Source organism: Salmo salar, chromosome 18 (assembly GCF_965601325.2).
Source record: "Salmo salar chromosome 18, fSalSal1, whole genome shotgun sequence".
In the NCBI taxonomy this organism is placed as follows: Eukaryota; Metazoa; Chordata; class Actinopteri; order Salmoniformes; family Salmonidae; genus Salmo; species Salmo salar.
The window spans coordinates 25,420,222-25,442,459 of record NC_138308.1 but is presented as its reverse complement, the minus strand read 5'-3'; the positions used below and the strand labels follow the sequence as shown (position 1 = coordinate 25,442,459).

The window sequence follows — 22,238 nt, the reverse complement described above, 5'->3', positions numbered from 1 at the left end:
ATTAGTTTGGACATTTGAGTCATTATCTTGAGACTACTATTCAGCTAATGGTGTAATTTGAGATATGAAATGTTTGCTACACTGAGATTCATGGGCCATGAAAGGGGTTTCGACCACAGCCAGTTCTACTGTTACTAAACCAAACAAGAAACAGCCTACAGCAGAACTATTACATGTTGTTCCTGTTCCCTCAGGGGACCTCCATCTAACCCGCCCCTTTTTTAAATGAACAAGGCTTTAAAAATGAAACATCTGATGTTGGGCGGTAACCTAGCGGTTATGAACATTGGGTCAGTAATTGAAAGGTCGCTGGTTTGAATCCCCTAGCAGACTAGATGAAACAAATCAGTTGCTGTGCCCTTGAGCAAGGCACGTAACACTATTTGCGCCTGTAAGTCGCTCTGGATAAGAGCGTCTGTTAAATGACTAAAACGTAAATGGAATGCTTGTCATATGCATTACTGACTAGCGTGTCACAGAGAAAGATATAGTACTGAGAGGACAGTACAGGGCATTCCTACTATAACAACTATTTCACTGCAGGAGCCCTTGTTTCCCATTTTTGGTCCACTTCGTTCTGTGTTGTCGTTATACTCTGTTCCTTGGACGATCGATACTCAGCGACCTTCACTATCAGTCAGACTCCCAGGCAATGCATCGGGGGAATGTCACTTTTGAAGGACGCTATTACCACGGCGCCCACGGGAATCTCATCCCTTAACCTCATTCAACGCTTCCTTGCACAACCCAAACACACTCCCAGAGAAAGACAAACCGAGACTGAAGGATGCGACAGAGAGCATAAGGTCTATTTCTCAACTTAGAAATCACAATGTCCTAAAGTGTTCTTCACACCCTGCCATCACAACATCACCTCTCTATGTGAGCAGTGAAACACTACACCCATCTCAAACCAATCACGCAAATCGCTGAGCTGACATACTGACCAAACAGAACGATCTCTGCAATTTGGAATGCCCTGAGGAACTCCCTGAAGTGGAGCTCTATAGTTTTAGCCCTGGGTGTCTCTGCCTTAATCATTACCACAGTTCCATACAGCAGGGTTCCCCAAATTCGGTCCTGCACCCCATGTGCACGTTTTGGTTTTTACCCTATCACTAGGGGTGGGGTGGGGGGGATTGAGACGAGAGGAGACGAGAGTGGAAACCTGTGTTATCCATGTTATCCGTGTTATCCATTACCTAATAGTGGTGCATTGATCTGATGGGAGGGACTCTCCTCAGATGAGTCTAGATCAGTGTTTCCCAGCCCTGGTCCTCCAGTATCCCCAACAGTACACATTTTCATTGTCGCCCTAAACAAACACACCTCATTCACCTCATTGGGGGCTTGATGATTAGCTGACAAGTTGAATCAGGTGTGCTTGTCCAGGGTTTCAATAAAAAGGTGTACTGTTGGGGGTACTGGAGTACTGGAGTTGGGAAACACTGGTCCAGATGTCGCCTGGGTTCCTCTGAGATTGACAGGCAGCTGTCTCCTTATGAAGTCATCTGTCCTTGGATGCCCAACTTTCTCTTGAAGAGTTGTGACATCTCTATAATTCCTTACAAAAAGAGAAAATAGCTGTTGTACTGCCATCATCTTTGGGCAGTTTGTGATGCTGAATAGCCAACAAGCCTAGCATTAAAATCAGGTCTAGGTTGTTTAAAACAATAGAGGCTCTCCAGTGTGCTTCGTGGATGTTGGCTACTTGACGATGTGGACCTCTGGTTGAGAGACTCTCTGCATGCACAGACAATATCATCCAGAGGAACTGAGGCTCGTTTCACTGGGTGTGTTGTCAAAGAGGGGAACATCTCCAGTAAGAGTGCCTCTCAAAGTCTGGCACAGCAAGGGAAGTGCTCTTAACCCCAAATTAAATATCTTTTTACGCCAGGGAATCCAAGTGTATCATCACCAGAGCCAATGGGAAGGACTCTCAGGCAAGGCCCAGGGAACATTATACTGTAGGGATGACGTTGGAGCGACACCAAAGCATTGCTTGTAGAAGGACAAATTAGAATGGACATGGACATTATGTGCATGCTGGCTGTCGTTGTGAGCTTTATTCAGTGATAATGACAGCCCTTTCTGAATCTACTCCGTTCTACTCCTTCCTCTATGAACAACAGCAGAATTAGACTTAATTGTATTTCTGATCCCTCGGAAACTCATCAAAAAACTCCCAGCTCATAGCTGGTTTTAGGATGATGTTAATAAGACACTGCCGAGATGAATAAGACAATTCTGAGCCATTAGTAAAATCAACTCATAAAAGTTTATCTTAGCTGGTAATCATGACAGTTTGAGGCACCGCAAAGGAAATATAGTGATGACACTAATTGACATTGTTGCAAATGATGGGGAATAACCAATCACAATGAGGCATTGCCAGTTGTAAACTCGACATGGCACACTTCTGACAACCACAGTGAATGTGACTGTACATCAAACGTTGTAATGGTAAAACGTTTGATATAATTTCCGCCTGACACGATCACTTTGCCTACTCTTAACTAATATGTTGGCATGCATAAGCTTTTTTAACCAATTTTGATGGTTGTTAAAAGCGGAATTTTTACAATATTACCGTTATATTAACACACTCACTCGTCACCCCCGTTTAACAACTCTACATCACTTTAGCACGGTAGGCATCAAGTCACTTGCCGATAATGTTGCATGCCCAATATAGATATTTTTAACAACGGGATGTTGGTCTCTAAATGGTTAACTTGAAAGAACATGATGTAGGTAATTAAATAATCGAAAGAAAAACATGTATTTATTAGCCTAGTCTAGTTTAGTCATATCATACGTTTTTAGTCATATCATGGGAAATAGACTTCACATGAAATCATTGTCAAAAGCACAAGAGATTGGCTACTGTTGCATGTAGGTCTATATTATTTATGGATGGATCATAAATACACTGAACAAAACAAAAACGCAACATGCAACAATTTCAAAGATTTAACTGAGTTATAGTTCATATAAGGAAATCAGTCAAATGAAATACATTTATAGGGGCCTAATCTGTGGATTTCACATGACTGGGAATACAGACATGCATCTGTTGGTCACAGATGCTTTTTTTTAAATGTAGGGGCGTGGATCAGAAAACCAGTCAGTATCCTGAGTGGCGCAGAGGTCTAAGGCACTGAACCTGTGAAATGTTGTCCCTTCAATGTTTGTGCGAAGTTGCTGAATATTGTCGGGAACTGGAACACGCTATCATACACGTCAATCCAGAGCATCCCAAACCTGCTCAATGGGTGACATGTCTGGTGAGTATGCAGGCCATGGAAGAATTGGGACATTTTTAGCTTCCAGAAATTGTGTACAGATCCTTGCGACATGGGGCCAAGGATTATCATGCTGAAACATGAGGTGATGACAGCGGATGAATAGCACGACAATAGGCCTCAGGATCTCGTCACGGGATCTCTATGCATTCAAATTGTCATGGATAAAATGGAATTATGTTCGTTGTCCGTAGTTTATGCCTGCCCATACCACCATGGGGCTCTGTTCAGAATGTTGACATCTTAAAACCACTCGCCCATACACATGTTCCGTGGTTGTGAAAAAAAAGTGCACCTGTGCAATGATCATGCTGTTTAATCAGCTTCTTGATATACCACAACTGTCAGGTGGATGGAAAGGAGAAATGCTCACTAACAGAATAACACAATTTGAGAGAAATACGCTTTTGGGGACATTTCTGGGATCTTTTATTTCAGCTTATGAAACATGGGATCAACACTTTACATGTTGCATTTATAGTTTTGTTCAGTGTAGAAATATGATCATATAGAAACAACTTTAAAGCAATTGCATGTGGCACTGAAACCACTGACTTGCTGCAATGTTCTACTATCAAGACACCTGCTGGTAACACTTAACTGATTAGGACAGCTCATGAGGTGTCGTAAATGTCTGTAGACTAGGTGGGATTCTTATGACTAAAGAGGCTTCATGCAAAGCTTTTATTTTTACCCATAAGAGTAGGAGTAAAATGTCTCTATTCTCAGCACTTATGATCCATTTTCTACTATGAGACGCTTTGTGGATACAGGCCCAGGTGTGATGAACTAAATCCTCAGGAGGTGTTTTGTTTCAAATACTGTCTAAAGTCTAAATATGGGTGGGATTTGCACTTTAGGTTATAATTGATTGGTTATATTGCACCACACAAGCTCAATCAAGTGTAATGAAAGTAATTGAAAGAAAACAAATACTATTTGAACTTAGGTCTGCTAACTTACAACTCTTTGCAGGACTAAAGATGTAAATTAGTTCCTTAGCTACGTAACTCCAATGCATTTACATGGACTTGTAAGCTGAAATGTTGATTAATGTGTACTGTCACTGTATAATAAACAGCATACGTAAAATGAAAAACACAACAGCACGACTCAACTCCAGTTTAGCTAGGCTAACTCCCGATATATGAAGGACCATTGAGGCATGGCCTAGCTTTTTAATAGAACTGTCATCACTTAGGCAAAGTTGATATTCTCCCCACAGCATAAGCTCTGTGTACATCAGGCTTGGTGTTATTGATAATTGAGAGGAGTCAAGTTCCAAACACTGCAGACATTCACAGCAGGTCAGATTATCAGCATTCCTCATTCATCTTCTCTCAGTGATGTACCAGGAGCTGGGCAAACACTCTGGGCTTTGTATTAACTTTACATATAGTGTATTACAGCACGTTCACTTTCACTTCTACTGAAACCTGTAGAGGAGACAAATAGGAAAACATTCACATGGCCACTCCTTCTGCAGCAGAGCGGGGCTTGGCGTTATTGGGCATTTCTGGGGAATTTGTTGGGAGGATTTGTTCGTTTTTTCTTAATTTCAATTCTTGGAGTACCTTGTTGAGCCCTATGTGTTGCATTTGTGACACGCGGTGTGCATGGTCGTTTACGACTCTGTCTTGGATAGGAAACACATGTCTTATCGTGTGAATTTAAACTGATGAAGTGTGTTCCTTGTTGTTTTTACTAACATTATCTCTTTCTTTTTCTCTCTCTCTTTCTCTGTCTCCCTTTTCTGTCATCTCTCTATTTTCCCTGCAGCATCACCCACCATTCCTCCATTGGTCTCAGAGCATTTCAAGCAATGTCACGAGAAGGACCTGGCCTACTGCTTGAACGATGGAGAATGTTTTGTCATCGAGACGCTGAGTGGTCCACACAAACACTGCAGGTGCGGCGACTGTGTGTGTGTGAATGAGGCATTAGAGAGGGTAGATTGAGAGAGTCTACTGTTATAGACTGATAAGTGTTCCACATTATTTTTCCAAGAAACAGTATCTGGGACCATGTCTGTGAGGTGGTGAGTTTGATGGTAACTATTAGTTGACCAGCTGTGGTGCATAGAGTCCCTTTTCTGTCAGATTTAAAGAGGCATTTTTACAGAAGTTTGTCCCCAAAGGGTGGTCTCAGAGAAAACAACTACAATCGTGTGCAACACTTGTTATTCAAAGCTTAAAATCTAAGACCTCCTGTGCATTTCAGCAAAGACATTTCTGAGTGCAAGTGATCATTGGAACAGGTTCTTCACAAGTTACCGACCCCAAGTTACAATGGCATAGAGGAATGAATAAGTTAATATTCTTAATTGATGAGCCAAGAAATTAAGAGACCATGGTCAACGTTTGAATTGTAATTGGTGAAGTAGTTTAAGTCGTTGTACTTATTTGACTACTACTCGGAGGCACTTAGCCTTTTAAAACACTGGGCCTCTCTAATTACGTCCCAGAACAAACTCCTTCCAAATCATAACCTGAGGACTTCCAGTCGGCTGGCTGTTCAAAGACTTCTGTTATGTCACCTGCTGTGAAGGGACCAGGTCACCGAAGGCCTGATGTTTTAATGCTGAGGAGTTGTTACTGTGCCAGCCATGGAAATTCTCTGAAAGTATGTCACACATAGAAGTAATGCTGCCAAGAGTACTACACACACACAGTCACACACACATCAAAGGGAATCTCAGAGAGTGGTGGATTTTCTGGGTTTTAGACAGTGCTACTTTATGGTTATTTGACTCGGGTCAAAACTCACCTCAGGTATGGCCCAATGATGTATATAAACCCAGGATTGCTGGTGCTATGTAATGGGAGGTTTTGAAGCCACCTGTCAGGCATATTGGCACTCCCCAGAAGAATCAGTCCTGCATAGAAGTGAATGGAATTCTACATTATTTCAATGAAATATTTCAAGGACAAAATTACATCTATTTAAGTTTGGGGACAGTAATATTATAACTTAAATAAATATATACTTTAAGGAAAATGTTTTTATGTATCTGTTTTATATGTTTTGACCATGACAGCTTGCTCAATTTCCACAATATTTATTACAAGATTTAGTTGAGGTTTAGGGTTTAGTGAATGGTTTGTCCCAAATACAATGCTTTTACTTTTTGAAATATTTAGGACTAACTTATTCCTTGCCACCCATGCTGAAATTAACTGCAACTCTTTGTTATGTGTTGCATTAATTTCGGTCGCTGTAGTAGCTGACGTGGATATTGTTGAGTCATCCGCATACATAGACACACTTTACTTAAAAGCCAGAAGTATGTCATTAGTGAAGATTGAAAAAAGTAAGGGGCCAATACAGCTGCCCTGAGGAATTCCTGATTCTACCTGGATTATGTTGGAAAGGGTTCCATGAAAGAACACCCTCTGAGGTACACTAACTCTTTATCCACAATATAGCAGGGGGTGTAAAGCCATAAGATATACATTTTTTTCCAGCAGCAGACTATGACTGATAATGTCAAAAGCCACACTGAATTCTAACAAAATAACCTCCACAATCTTTTTATCCTAAATTTCACCAGTCATTTGTGTAAGTGAGCTTATTGAATCTCCTTCCCTATTATCGTGCTGAAAGTCTGTTGTCAATTTGTTTACTGTAAAATAGCATTCTATCTGGTCAAACACAAATTTTTTCAGAAAATGTACTAAGGGTTGGTAACAGGCTGATTGGTTGGCTGTTTGAGCCAGTAAAGGGGGCTTTACTATTCTTAGGTAGCGTAATGACTTTTGCTTCCCTGAAGGCTTGAGGGCACACACTATCTAGTAGGCTTAAATTGAAGATATGGCAAATAGGAATGGCAATATTGTCTGCTATAATCCTCATAATTTTCCATCCAATTTGTCAGACCCCGGTGGATTGTCATTGTTGATAGACCCCCCCCCCAAAAAAAAAAAATCCTCTTCCACACTCACTTTACGGAATTCAAAATTAAAATGCTTGTTTTTCATAACTTGGTCAGATATACTTGGATGTGTAGTATCACCGTTTGTTACTGGCATTTCATGCCTTTGCAAATTTTGCCAATGAAAAAAGTATTGAAGTAGTTGGCAATATCAGTGGGTTTTGTGATGAATGTACCATCTGATTCAATGAGCTGAGTTTGCCTTTTTGCCCCAAAATGTATTTAAGGAGCTCCAAAACTTTTTACTGTCATTCTTTATATAATTTATCTTTGTTTCATAGTATAGTTTATTTTATTTTTTTTGCAGTTTAGTCACATGATTTCTCAATTTTCTGTATGTTTGCCAATCGGTTGTGCTGCCAGACTTATTTGCCATACCTTTTGCCTCATCCCTCATCAATCCAAAAGGATTTAACAATTTTTACAGTTATTTCCTTAATGGGTGCATGCTTGTTAATAACTGGAATAAGCAACTTCATAAATGTGTCCAGTGCAGCATCTGGTTGCTCCTCATTACACACCACAGACCAGCAAATATTCTTTACATTATCAACATAAGAATCACTACAAAACGTATTGTATGATCTCTTATACACTCTACTAGGCCCAGCCTTTGGAACCTTGGTTTTCCTAGATATGGTTACTATATTGTGATCACTACATCCGATGGATTTGGACACTGCTTTAAAGCAAAATTTCTGCAACATTTGTAGCTATGTGATCAATACATGTTGATCATTTCATTCCTGTGCTGTTTGTAACTACCCTGGTAGGTTGACTGATAACCTGAACCAGGTTGCAGGCACTGGCTACAGTTTGAATATTTTCCTTGAGTGGGCAGCTTAATGAAAGCCATTCAATACTGAAATCACCCAGAAAATATACCTTTCTGTTGATATCACATACAATATCAAGCATTTCACACATATTATCAAGATACTGACTGTTAACACTTGATGGTCTATAGCAGCTTCCCACAATAATGGGCTTTAGGTTAGGCAGATGAACCTGTAGCAATATTACTTCAACAGTATTTAACATGAGATCCTCTCTAAGCTTTACAAGAATGTGGTTCTTATTATAGACCGCAACACCACCCCCATTGTCATTTCTGTATTTTCTGTAGATGTTATAACCATGTATTGCCACCACTGTACTTATCTAAGTGGGTTTCTAGCAAGTTATTGACTCCATGAACCTTGTTTCTTAGGCCACATACGTTAACATGAGCTATTTTTTGCACTTCTCTGGGATGCTTGATTATTTTCATTGCTTTACTGGGAAGCTTAGCAGAAGTGGACATGCTCATGCTATTTATGTTAGGTCAGGGTGAGTTGCACACAGTGGACTTTCTATTAGGGCACACCGCCTCAGTGCCTACAGCATCACTCTGGTTCATAGGCACATGATTACTGTATACAATAGCAGTGGGATCAGCAGAGACATTCAGGGCAGTTAGAGGGACATAAATTAGGTTACTTACATTGTGTCTTCCAACGCCCCTGGGATAATGTACATTTGCTGAAGCATTATGACAACTCAGAGACACAATGGTTGGGATTAACTGAGCTGGGCTTGGGTCATTGATAAGTCATTGTCTCAACGCAGCCTTATAATGCTGTGAAGGGATTCCAGGAACCCAAATTATTTGGGTGGATCCCATCCTCCTTATAAAATGAGCTTTGTTTCCAGAAGGCATCAAAATTGTCAATAAATGTTACACCCACAGAGCCAGTTTCGTTGCCAGTTATGGAGGGCTAAAAGTCTTCTAAAACATTCAATGCCACGATTTAGGGAGGGCAAAGGGCCAGATATTATGGGGAGTTTGTTGTTGTCAAGCAGCGACCCAATCAGTTCTTTAAAATCCATCTTCAGCTGTTCTGAGCTGCCCTTCATAATGTAATTGAATCCCACATGAACTATGATATACAATATTTCCTGATGCTGGTTTAAAATGTTTGGGAGCCGATTATTGATGTCCTGTACTCGTGCTCCTGGATAGCACAACGTTTTTGCTCCAGGGACTGAGACATTTCTCACCATTGGACCTGCCCAATAAAACGGTCGGGGGAGTGTCAAGATGGAGGTGCACTGGCATCAAAACAGTGCCTCCTGTTAGTAAACCAAGTCGGAGTACTATAACTTTAGGTGTATTTTCAAGACCAATCAGGTGGTGGTTGTTCTTCGTTGCCACCTGTTGCCATGGCAGCACAGTCTGAAAGGACTGCAGGAGACTTTCGGAGGTTGCAGTGCAGGCTGCTGGACCTTGAACACATTGATACAAGCAAACAGTAAAGGCTTGAAAATATGTATTCTTAGCACCAGATGGGAGTTGGAGAGTTCCACATCAAGGGTTAGGTTCCTCCTAAAGCACCCTGATAGTGCGGTCTGCCCAACGCATCACCGGGGGCAAACTACCTGCCCTCCAGGACACCTACAGCACCCGATGTCACAGGAAGGCCAAAAGGTTCATCAAGGACATCAATCAACCGAGCCACGGCCTGTTCACACCGCCATCATCCAAAAGGCGAGGTCAACACAGGTGCATCAAAGCTGGGGCCGAGAGAATGAAAAACAACTTTTATCTTAAGTCCATCAGACTGTTAAATAGCCATCACTAGCCGGTTTCCACCCGGTTACGCAGCCCTGCATCTTAGAGGCTGCTGTCCTATATACAACGACTTGGAATCACTGGCCACTTTAATAATGGAACACGAGTCACTTTAATAATGTTGATATAATGTTTACATACTGCTTTAGTCATTTCATATGTATACACTGTATTCTATTAAAAAAAGAAAATAATATATATTACAAGCATTTCGCTACACCCGCAATAACACAATTTTATTTAATTTGATTGTCTTTGTTATTCCTGTTAAGTTTATGGGATGGGAATGTCCCTTGGTCCTAAATACATAAAACATCCCTTGCATCAAAAAGAAAATGGAGTCACTGTGACTGTGTTGTATATTATACAGTGATTCCAGATACTGAGTGTGGATGATTTCTATAACATTAAGTGAGAGAGGGCTGATTTGATTGTTGGGAAAAAATGATACAATTATTGGTTGTTATTTACCTTTGAAATGAAAGCACTCTCAACAATCAGGCCTATCATCATGGTTTCCAGTCAAAGGCCAGTCAATGAAGTAATATTATTACCATTCAGTTTCATCACTCAACATTGTTAATGAGGCCTATTCTAACTGCATGTGTAAGGGTATATCATTGAACAATCCCTAGGCAATAGCCTCAGCAGCCTGAGAGGGTCAGGGATAGAACACTGCAGTGCATCTGAAATGGAAGAATGAGAATGTACACTGACTAAAATATAAACTCAACATGTAAAGTGTTGGTCCCATGTTTCATGAGCTGAAATTAAAGATACCATAAATCTTCCATACACACAAAAAGCATATTTCTCTAAAATGTTGTACACAAATTTGTTTACATTCCTGTTAGTGAGTATTTCTCCTTTGCTGCGGACAATAAAAGGCCACTCTAAAATTAGACAGTTTGTCACACAACACAATGCCACAGATGTCTCAAGTTTTGCGGGAACGTGCAATTGGCATGCTGACTGCAGGAATGTCCAACAGATATTAATTTCTCTACCATAAGCCACAATCCTCTACTCAACAATTTTCCATAGAATCATAAATTAACAATCAACTAACTCCCTTTCCCTAAGTCTCAAAGTAGCTGAAAACCGCATCCCAAACTATTAATCCAGTTTATCAAACCACCATTTACTACTGTTAGGCTGGGGTTACACAAAGCAACTGTCATGCATTTTTAGTTGCAGTTGCAGGTTGCGAGTAACATCATCTCAAGCAACTTTGCTGTTACGTATAGCAACTCAAACATGATTAAAATGGCATGCAACAGCCAATCAAATTAAAGCTGCTTCTGTCATATGGTTTGAGAATTTTAAACTCACCCCATGTCATCTACTGCATTACATAGTGATTTCACAAATTATTATTTGTGTATCCAACCGTTTCGTTATTGTGTAAGGATTGGTTTAGACAAAATGCAATTGCCAGCTCTGTTTGATCAAGCTAGATAGCTATCTAGCTAGCAATGAGCTAACAAAGCTAGCAACACACTTGCTAGCTAGACACAGCTCATGTTGAACAGTTTCAGTTGAAAATGCTCAGGGAGAGGTTTGGGTTCACATCGAAATTACAGTTATTGACTGTAATGACAGCTTTAGTGAACAATGATGTTGTTTGTTAACCGGAGGGGATGCACTCTCTCTGAGTCAAGTAATGCAACTTGTATTTTTATTTTGTAACGAATTTCAACGAAAAAGTATTGCTTTGTTTTGTGGGTGGCCTCTCTCTCTCTCTCTCTCTCTCTCTCTCTCTCTCTCTCTCTCTCTCTCTCTCTCTCTCTCTCTCTCTCTCTCTCTCTCTCTCGCTCTCTCTCTCTCGCTCTCTCTCGCTCTCTCTCCTCTCTCTCTCTCCTCTCTCTCTTCTCCCCCCTAGTGGATACTTGAATAACAATCAGTCCCTAATTGTGTGTCAGCCATGCCAAGCTTGGTCTAAGATAAGAGAGACCCAGGGCTTGAACACACAACCATGTTTATTTATTATATCTTTGGGGCGGGAATTCGATTTCTTTTTCAGCGTCAACCGACTGTAAGGGCCTCCGTCTAGTTAGTAACAAGGAGACGTTAAGCCTTCCTTGCTGCCGTGGAACGGAAAAAGGCAATCCCATCTGTCACTGTGCGGCAGTGCAGGTTGGAAACGAGAGCTGAGATCCCTGCAAAGCCCCTGCCAATATTACTGAGGCTGAGACGCCATGCAGTTGGGGCTGTTTGCTTCTCCCTGGTAGAAAATAGGTCTTATCTGAAATGAATTATCAAACTTCAGCATAATTTTGGTGCAATTAAATATTGTTTCCAACATACATTGCAAACATGTTACAAAACCTAAGCTTACTGGAGAGAACTTTACATGTTCATGCCTTCTGGCTTATCTTTCTCTCACACACACATACTTACACACACACTTACACACACACACGATTACACACACACTCGATTACACACACACTCGCTTACACACACACACACATGCTCACACAGACACACACTTGACGCAGACAGTCTGTCTGCAGTATTACAAACTATCCAGTACGCTGAGCAAGAATTTAGTAGCCTTGGTGCCAGTATGTTTCTTTTCCCTGTCAATGACAATGGAGTAGGCAAAAGCACAAACAGATCTGGGACCAGGCTAAGATCAACGTAGAGAAAATCTAAACAGATGGCTGTCTTTTCTATTGCCTCATCAAGCCATTTGTTATTCATTGATCAGTTGCACTGAGGGATAGCAGTATGGGCAGGACTCTGGTGTCTTGGGCTTACACAAAGTAACTAGGCCTACAACTACTTTGAGTTCTTACGTTTTATTTTAGACTGATGTGGGGAACTGGAACGGTAGTGGTGTCGAGGAGTCTGTGTCCATGATAAAAGGGCTGAGAAAATGATTTCCCAGAACTAGGCATGTGAAGCCTTAGCTTCATTTAAGTCAATGACTTGGTTCATTGTAACGGTTTCACTCCAAAGGACAAGTCCTATGCCCTGAGGAGGTCCTATGAGGACAATCAGTGTTGTGCAGCCTCTGGCAAAAAGAAACTGCATTCTCTATCAGATAATGATATACTGTTTTCTGAGAAAGTTTGGGCTCCTTTCAGTCATGTCTGACAGCACTCATCATCTCAATTGACAATTGAGTTAGATAACAAGCAGAGTAACTCCTGGAGCAAACTGCTGTTCCAGAAAACAGTTTTTTTTGACACTCCACCAAAGATCAGGGCGAAGAGGGAGGGAAGGAAAACACACAGATATAGAATCTTAATTTGATAACCTATTTGAGGTTTAAAAAGGCTTCTGAAGTTTGTAATTTCCTCTTAGAAATTTCAAAATTGAAATGTATCAACCCCAACAAAAATGTCCATTAATTATAATAATTCACATTTCCTCTTGCTGCAGGATTGTTTGTATTGTATTGTTTTTTGAGTCCCTGTTATTCCATATAGTCCGCCTTGATGGGTAAGCCTTGGGGATGTGTGTGTGTGTGTGTGTGTGTGTGTGTGGTGTGTGTGTGTGTGTGTGTGTGTGTGTGTGTGTGTGTGTGTGTGTGTGTGTGTGTGTGTGTGTGTGTGTGTGTGTGTGTGTGTGTGTGTGTGTGTGTGTGTGCGCCATGAATGGTAAACAAACAGCAGATCCATTCTGCTCCCTGTCTGTATCCCGGCTGCATGAAAAACCCATCTGCTTCAGTAAAAAAAAAAGAAATATCTCCCCTCTTTTTCTTGTCTGTTCTTAATGCCATCGGAGCGTGAAATTGATTGTGTATCAGTGGGGGCTCGCCTGAGCCCTCTCTGAGTAATGAGCACTTCTGATGCAGATGCATGTTTTCAAGGTTGGAGAAAATTAGGATAAGAGTCCAAATATTGTAGCTAGACAGAGAGTGTCTGTAAATGAACCCTCACAGACGTGATTAAGTACATCCAGTATGCCAGCAAAACGGGAGAGGGAGAGACGACCGGGATGGGAATAGACAGAGGAGAGGGAGGGTAGAATCAGCTTTATCTGCATTTTGATTTAAGTATGGTAATGTTTGCAGAGCACATGCTCATAGTCTTGTATATCAGAGACACTCTGATTAAAGCAAATGCAATTACTGGTAATTAAAGACCTGATGTTCACTTGCCAATTGTAATCAGCCCTCTGTACAAGGTTAGATCAACACACTCAAGTGTAAGGAGTCATACCTATTTTTCATTTATTTTTTATTACCAGTGCTTATTTGAGTTTAAAGGGATAGTTCGGGATTTTGGCAATGAGTCAGAATTAGATGAACTTGTGGATAACACTTTTATATTTCTGTGTGCAGTTTGAAGGAAGTTGCTACTGTAACTAGTGTTAGCACAATTGCTAACTAGTGTTAGCGTAATGACTGGAAGTCTATAGTCTTTGCGCTAACACAAGTTAGCATTGGGTACGAAACTACCACTAACTTCCGTCATACATGGACGCAGAGACATAAAAATGGTATCCACGAGTTTCTCTGACATTGCCAAAATCCATAAATATCCCTTTAAATTCAAATAAGCATTGGTAATAAAAAAAAAAAGAAACTCTGGGGAAGTAGATAAAGGGCCTCATTGCCAAAACCGCAAACTATCCCTTAAACACATCCGCTGAGGCCCATTCTCTGCACAGACTTTTTTTACTATAGAAAAAGGTCTTCATTGCAGTAATTGAAACCCCTCTGTTCAGAGCAACAACCAAGATGATGTTGTCCTCTTACCAGAACAGTGACTAAGCTCCCACTCTACCTAACTACAGTATGTGTGCTTGCCACTGGATATGCATTTGTGTGTACAGTATATACTGTACTTAATATGGACAACAAGCAGTACAGGCAAACTACAGACAGAGAGCCTTTTTCTAATAACCGGTGGGGAATGTGTGGGCGTGAAATTATCATGACCCTCCCCAACAAATCCACTAATCATTCTACCTGATTAGCCTGAGATTAAGATCACTGTGTTATTTCAGGCCTGTTTCCTGCTCAAGGCGAGAGTTCAGTCAGAATGCAATTTCCCCACCTCTTGAAGTTTCAATTGATTAGTGTTGACGTCATTGTTCTTTCTAATTAATATGATTCAACAAGATAATTGTGCAAGTGTGTTAACGTGCTGGGTTTGATAAATAGCAGGGAATTTCCAATTAACACACATAGCTGAGGTGATTCAGAATATTAGGTCCTTTGGCCATGAGGCTCACTAAAGGAATTATTCTGCGCCTTTGAACGACCTTCCTTATCTGCACTCATTGGAAAGCTAGTTGTTGCTTGTTAAGTAGGCTACAAACACAAGGAGAGAGAAAGGTGTATGCATGCTCACACCTACTCACACCCACTTCACGTGTTGCATTACATTCATCCTTCACTTAGATGTAGCGTAGTCTCATGCTTGAACAGGCATTGTATCTGTATCCATCCGTTTCGCTTTAGAGACATTCTTCAACATGAGAACTGTGCTGATGGTTGTCTAGTTGAACCTTCCTCTGACAACTAGCAGTTATCTCTCAATTACCTTCTAGGCTGTCAACCCCACTGCTGTCATCAGGAGGACGGAAGAGAGGTCGTCATAGCAATGGAGAAAGGTTTATTAGATGTTAAGGAATAACATTAAGCAGCAGTCTTTATTCATATAGTCTCACTCAGACATGCAGAAAACCCCATACATTTATGCACATACAGTGATGATATAAGAAAGAGAGAGGGAGGGAAAGAAATAAGTAGGAAGAGAGAGAGAGAGCAAGGGATAGGCAGAAGAGAGAGAGAGAGAGAGAGAAAGAGAGAGAGAGGAAGGAGACATAATTTTGTGGTGTTTATAATCAAGGCATCCCTTTCAAGTCAGAAGGTTTGATGTGCTAATGACATGCAAATGTATGCAAATGTTCCCTCCTTTTGCCCAAACTCTTATTGAGTTAGTATAGCCCCTTTGCAAGATAGAGTGCTTTTACTAAAAATAAACACAGTTAGGGGGGAGAAGTAGTAATAAAAAAAAATCCTAACATCCACAAACCATTAAACTTCGAGAAGCGTTATCCCAGAAGAAACAGAGGTGCATTGTAGCCTACAGCAGACAAGGAGAATTAGAGATATTGGGAAGAAGGAGATATTGGGAAGAAGTGTCAGAAAATAAGGAAAGCAGGGAGAGAACTTTCATGAAAGATTACAGGCCAGGAGACTTTGTTTAACAGTGATAGGAAACGAAGACAGCAGATGCTGAAATATTTAACAAGCATAGTAACTGCTACCTTAGAGCTATCTTCAGATGTAGGTTTTAATTTGAGGCCCATTACTTTGAGACGGTACATCGCCAAAAGGTTAGACGTATCTATCAAGCGGTGTAGCTATCTATCAGGTATTCTTTCGAGATTTCGGTGCGAAGAGAAGAGGGGGATTGATTTTTCATGGTGTGGAGGCCTGTCTGCTTCCGTCTACCTGTCTTCTTATTCATCATGTCCCTGCTTCTGTGTTCACATCTGTCACTGTGCCTTTAGGTTAAGATCTAATCAAAGCCCTGTGTCCAAGAAGGAACAATGAGCTCCTACTATGTCAGAGGTGAGCTTTTTTTTGCCATCATCACTTGACGCATGATGTTAAAGTGAGTGCGTACACAGAGTACATAGTGCTTGGTTGACGTCGCTAAAAGTTTGCTTGCATTGGGGGGCAGCAGGATTTTCACCATTTCCACACTGTACAGGGATTTCCATTCAGCGCTATGGCAGATGCCTCCACAGGTACTTGTGGTGGTTATGAAATTGTTTTTGAACTGCACTTACATAACGGACATTATGCTGAGGTCATGTACATACACAAACACAACAAATACATTTATGGTTGAGAGAGCACCAGAGAGGAAACAACAAGAACTTGAGTCCATTAGTTTCTAATATTAGACAAACAATTTTTTTGTATTCAAGTTTCCAAGTTTATTTGCCATGTGCACAGCATACATGTGTAAAACAGTACAGTTAAATTCTTACCTTGAGTAATAATAATAATATAGATAATAAAAGAAAATAGAATACAAAATATACACTACTGTTCAAAAGTTTGGGGTCACTTAGAAATGTCCTTGTTTTTGAAAGAAAAGCACATTTTTTGGTCCATTAAAATAACATCAAATTGATCAGAAATACAGTATAGACATTGTTATTGTTGTAAAAGACTATTGTAGCTGGAAACGGCAGATTTTTTATGGAATATCTACATATTCTACTCCCTTCACAGAACAGCGCAAACTGGCCAGCATCCCGGAGTCGCCTCTTCACTGTTGACGTAGAGACTGGTGTTTTGCGGGTACTATTTAATGAAGCTGCCAGTTGAGGCACTTGTGAGATGTCTGTTTCTCAAACTAGACACAAATGTACTTGTCCTCTTGCTCAGTTGTGCACCGGGGCCTCCCACTCCTCTTTCTATTCTGGTTAGAGCCATTTTGTGCTATTCTGTGAAGGGAGTAGTACGCAACGTTGTACGAGATCTTCAGTTTCTTGGCAATTTCTCGCATAGAATAGCCTTCATTTCTCAGAACAAGAATAGGCTGATGGGTTTCAGAAGAAAGTTCTTTGTTTCTGGCCATTTTGAGCCTGTAATCGAACCCACAAATGCTGATGCTCCAGATACTCAACTAGTATAAAGAAGGACAGTTTTATTGCTGCTTTAATCAGAAAACAGTTTTCAGCTGTGCTAACATAATTGCAAAAGAGTTTTCTAATGATCAATAACCCTTTACAATGATAAACTTGGGTTAGCTAACACAACATGGCATTGGAACACAAGAGTGATGGTTGCTGATAATGGGCCTCTGTAAGCCTATGTAGATATTCCATCAGCTGTTTCCAGCTACAATAGTCATTTATAACATTAACAATGTCTACACTGTATTTCTGATCAATTTGATGTTATTTTAATTGACAGAAAATGTGCTTTTCTTTCAAAAACATGGATATTTCTAAGCGTCCCCAAACTTTTGAAACGTAGTGTATACCTGAATAAAAACCACAGAATATCTGCGATGTGGGTTAAAGAAACACGAGAATGCAAGTATATACATGTCAGTGTCAGTACATTATTCAATGTGCAGGGGTACTGGAGTGGTTGTACAGTATATACAGGTCAGTGTCAGTACCTTATTCAATGTGCAGGGGTACTGGAGTGGTTGTACAGTATATACAGGTCAGTGTCAGTATCTTATTCAATGTGCAGGGGTACTGGAGTGGTTGAGGTGGGCATATACATAAAATAGTGACTGGTAGTAGGATATACAGTGCATTCGGAAAGTATTCAGATCACTTGACTTTTTCCACATTTTGTTACTTTACAGCCTTATTCTAAAATGGATTTTAAAAAATGTATCCTCATCAATCTACATAAAATTCCCCAAAATGACGAAGAGAAAACAGGTTTTTATTAAAGTTTTGCACATTTATTAAAAAAAATACTATAAATAAATACCTTATTTCAGATGACCTGGCCTCCACAATCCCCTGACCTCAACCAAATTGAGATGGTTTGGGATGAGTCGGACTGCAGAGTGAAGGAAAAGCATGTCATCAAGGCAAAGGGTGGCTATTTGAAGAATCTCAAATATAAAATATATTTTGATTTGTTTAAATGCTTTTTTGATTACTACATGATTCCATATGTGTTATTTCATAGTTTTGATGTCTTCACTATTATTCTACAATGTAAAACACAGAAAAAATAAGAAAAACACTTGAATGAGTAGGTGTTCTAAAACTGATAGTGTACATACTCAGAACTGTACTTGTTGAAATGATGCTTGGTGATTAACAAAGTTGACATACATTATAAACAACTAGGTAGAGTGAGCATAGAGCTATAAGAGAATGAGCAGATGTACAATTGTACCGTTTGTATACGGTTGATATACAGTGGATGTACAAATTTACAGTATCAGTATGAATATATCTAAATGCAGAGAGATGGACAGAGTTCAATGCAGTTTAGTGCAGTTATTTAGTGTACAGTTCAGAGATGCCTTGATGCGGTGTGCAGGATAGAGTGCATAGTCCTTTAGTCTCTATGGGCCAGATGGTCAGTTGGTGAGGGCCACAGCCCGGGGGAAGAAACTGTTCAGGTGGTGGGAGGTTTTGGTCATGGGTGACATGAACCGCATGGTGGAGGGTGTGACCGGGGTAGGAGTGGACGGAGATGATCTTTCCTGCACACTTCCTTGCTTTGGAGTCATGCATGACCTCGATGGAGGGCAGGTGGCAGCCAATGACCCTCTCTGCAGACCGGACAATGTGTTGCAGTTTGCCCTAGCAGCAGGCAGACACAGACCCAAACCAGACGGTGATGAGGAGGTGAGGTTGGACTCAACGATTGATGCGGAAAACCGCAAGTAGTACATCCACTGGTGTGCCTTCTTGGTGACCGCTGGGATGTTGTTCTCCCACTTGAGGTTATGGGAGACAATAGTCCCCAGGAATTTGATTGATTCAGCCATGCTAACAGCTGAGCCATAAATCCCGAGGTGGAGAAATGGTGGGGGGGAATTTTCTGAAGTCAACCACCATTTCCACGGTTTTGTCTGTGTTGAGTTCCAGGTTATTGTGACTGCACCAGGCCAATAGCCGGTTGACCTCTCCACGGTAGAGTGAGGGGAAAAAGTATTTGATCCCCTGCTGATTTTGTACGTTTGCCCACTGACAAAGAAATGATCAGTCTATAATTTTAATGGTAGGTTTATGTGAACAGTGAGAGACAGAATAATAACAAAAAATTCCAGAAAAACGCATGTCAAAAATGTTATCAACTGATTTGCATTTTAATGAGGGAAATAAGTATTTGACCCCTCTGCAAAACATGACTTAGTACTTGGTGGCAAAACCCTTGTTGGCAATCACAGAGGTCAGACGTTTCTTGTAGTTGGCCACCAGTTTTGCACACATCTCAGGAGGGATTTTGTCCCACTCCTCTTTGCAGATCTTCTCCAAGTCATTAAGGTTTCAAGGCTGACGTTTGGCAACTCGAACCTTCAGCTCCCTCCACAGATTTTCTATGGGATTAAGATCTGGAGACTGGCTAGGCCACTCCAGGACCTTAATGTGCTTCTTCTTGAGCCACTCCTTTGTTGCCTTGGCCGTGTGTTTTGGGTCATTGTCATGCTGGAATACCCATCCACGACCCATTTTCAATGCCCTGGCTGAGGGAAGGAGGTTCTCACCCAAGATTTGACGGTACATGGCCCCGTCCATCGTCCCTTCGATGCGGTGAAGTTGTCCTGTCCCCTTAGCAGAAAAACACCCCCAAATCATAATGCTTCCACCTCCATGTTTGACGGTGGGGATGGTGTTCTTGGGGTCATAGGCAGCATTCCTCCTCCTCCAAACAGGGCGAGTTGAGTTGATGCCAAAGAGCTCCATTTTGGTCTCATCTGACCACAACACTTTCACCCAGTTGTCCTCTGAATCATTCAGATGTTCATTGACAAACTTCAGACGGGCATGTATATGTGCTTTCTTGAGCAGGGGGACCTTGCGGGCGCTGCAGGATTTCAGTCCTTCACGGCGTAATGTGTTACCAATTGTTTTCTTGGTGACTATGGTCCCAGCTGCCTTGACATCATTGACAAGATCCTCCCGTGGAGTTCTGAGCTGATTCCTCACCGTTCTCATGATCATTGCAACTCCACGAGGTGAGATCTTGCATGGAGCCCCAGGCCGAGGGAGATTGACAGTTCTTTTGTGTTTCTTCCATTTGCGAATAATCGCACCAACTTTTGTCACCTTTTCACCAAGCTGCTTGGTGATGGTCTTGTAGCCCATTCCAGCCTTGTTTGGAGAGCTCTTTGGTCTTGGCCATGGTGGAGAGTTTGTAATCTGATTGATTGATTGCTTCTGTGGACAGGTGTCTTTTATACAGGTAACAAGCTGAGATTAGAAGCACTCCCTTTAAGAGTGGGTCAAATACTTATTTCCCTCATTAAAATGCAAATTAATTTATAACATTTTTGACATGCGTTTTTCTGGATTTTTTGGTTGTTATTCTGTCTCTCAATGTTCGCAAAATTAACCTACCATTAAAATGATAGACTGATCATTTCTTTGTCAGTGGGCAAACGTACAAAATCAACAGGGGATCAAATACTTTTTTCTCTCACTGTACATGAACTGATCGCCGTCGGTGATGAGACCGACCAGGGTGGTTTCATCTGTAAACAAAGTAACTTGACAGATGCACAGTCATTGGTGTAGAGTGAGTGGAGTAGAGGTGAGAGCACACATCCTGCGGCGCTCTGGTGCTGAGTGAAAAGAAGGTGTCTTCCCAGCTTCACGTGTTGAGTCCTGTAGGTCAGGAAGTCAGTAATCCACTGACAGATGGAGCTGGACATGTTCAGCTGGGAGAGTTTGTCCTGTAGTAGTTCTGGAATGATGGTACTGAACGCAGAGATAAAGTCCACAAACAATATCTTTGCGTATGTCTTTGGGTTATCAAGGTGTTTGAGGATGTAGTGTAGGCCCATGTTGACAGTGCCTTCCACAGACCTCTCAGCTCTGTAGTGAAACTGCAGTGGGTGCTGTAAGGTGTCAGTGATGGTTTGGAGATGGGACAGTACCAGGCGCTCAAAGGTTTTCATGATGACCGATGTGAGCACTGCAGGTCTGTGGTCGTTCAGGCACGACACCTTTAGTTTTTTCGGGACTGGAACAACGATGGAAGATTTGAAACAGACAGGAACAGTACACTGCTCTAGTGACTGGTTGTCTTTGAAAACAGGGAAGAGTTGGTCAGCGCAGTGCTTAAGTGTGGCTGGAGAGATCTTGACCAGGCCGGCAGCCTTCCTGCTGTTCTGTTTCCTAAAGAGTCTAATGGTAATGCCAATCAATAATCAATGGACAGCAAATCAAATCAAATGTTATTGTTCACATACACATATTTAGCAGATGTTATTGCGGGTGTAGCGAAGTGCTTGTGCTGCAGCAGTGTAATGGAGCAATACGTCTAATCAATAATTATTGTAGCAGCAGCGTAGGTTGTGTCTGAGTGGATAGAGACCTGCGGATGGGCATAGAGACAGTGTGGATAGTCTGTGGGAGAGGGAGTAGTAGTTGCTAGCCATTTTAACAAATCAAATCAAATGGTATTTGCCACATGCTTCGTAAACATCATGTGTAGACTAACAATGAAATGCTTGCTTATGGGCCATACCCAACAATGCAGAGAGAACATTTTGTGAAAAACATTATAACACGAGGAATAGATACATAATGAGTAACGATAACCAGTACAGGTTCTATGTGCAGGGGTACAGGTAATTGAGGTAGAGATGTACATATAGGTAGTGAAAAACTGACTAGGCAACAGAATAGATAATAAACTGATTAGCAGTCTGTTTGTATGAGCCTTGATGCACCGGTACCGCCTTCCGGACGGGAGCATGGA

At 41.2% G+C, this 22,238-nt stretch overlaps 1 protein-coding gene across 2 annotated transcripts in view; it reads left to right on the top strand.

The window, feature by feature from the left end:
• The window catches only part of nrg3a (neuregulin 3a), a 394,622-nt gene that overhangs the window by 227,084 nt on the left and 145,300 nt on the right, over nt 1-22,238 (top strand). For both annotated transcript variants that reach the window (XM_014154879.3, XM_014154878.3), the window contains exon 2: nt 5,085-5,214. In XM_014154879.3, coding sequence (XP_014010354.3) covers nt 5,085-5,214 — 130 coding nt within the window. The remainder of the gene's footprint in view (nt 1-5,084; nt 5,215-22,238) is intronic.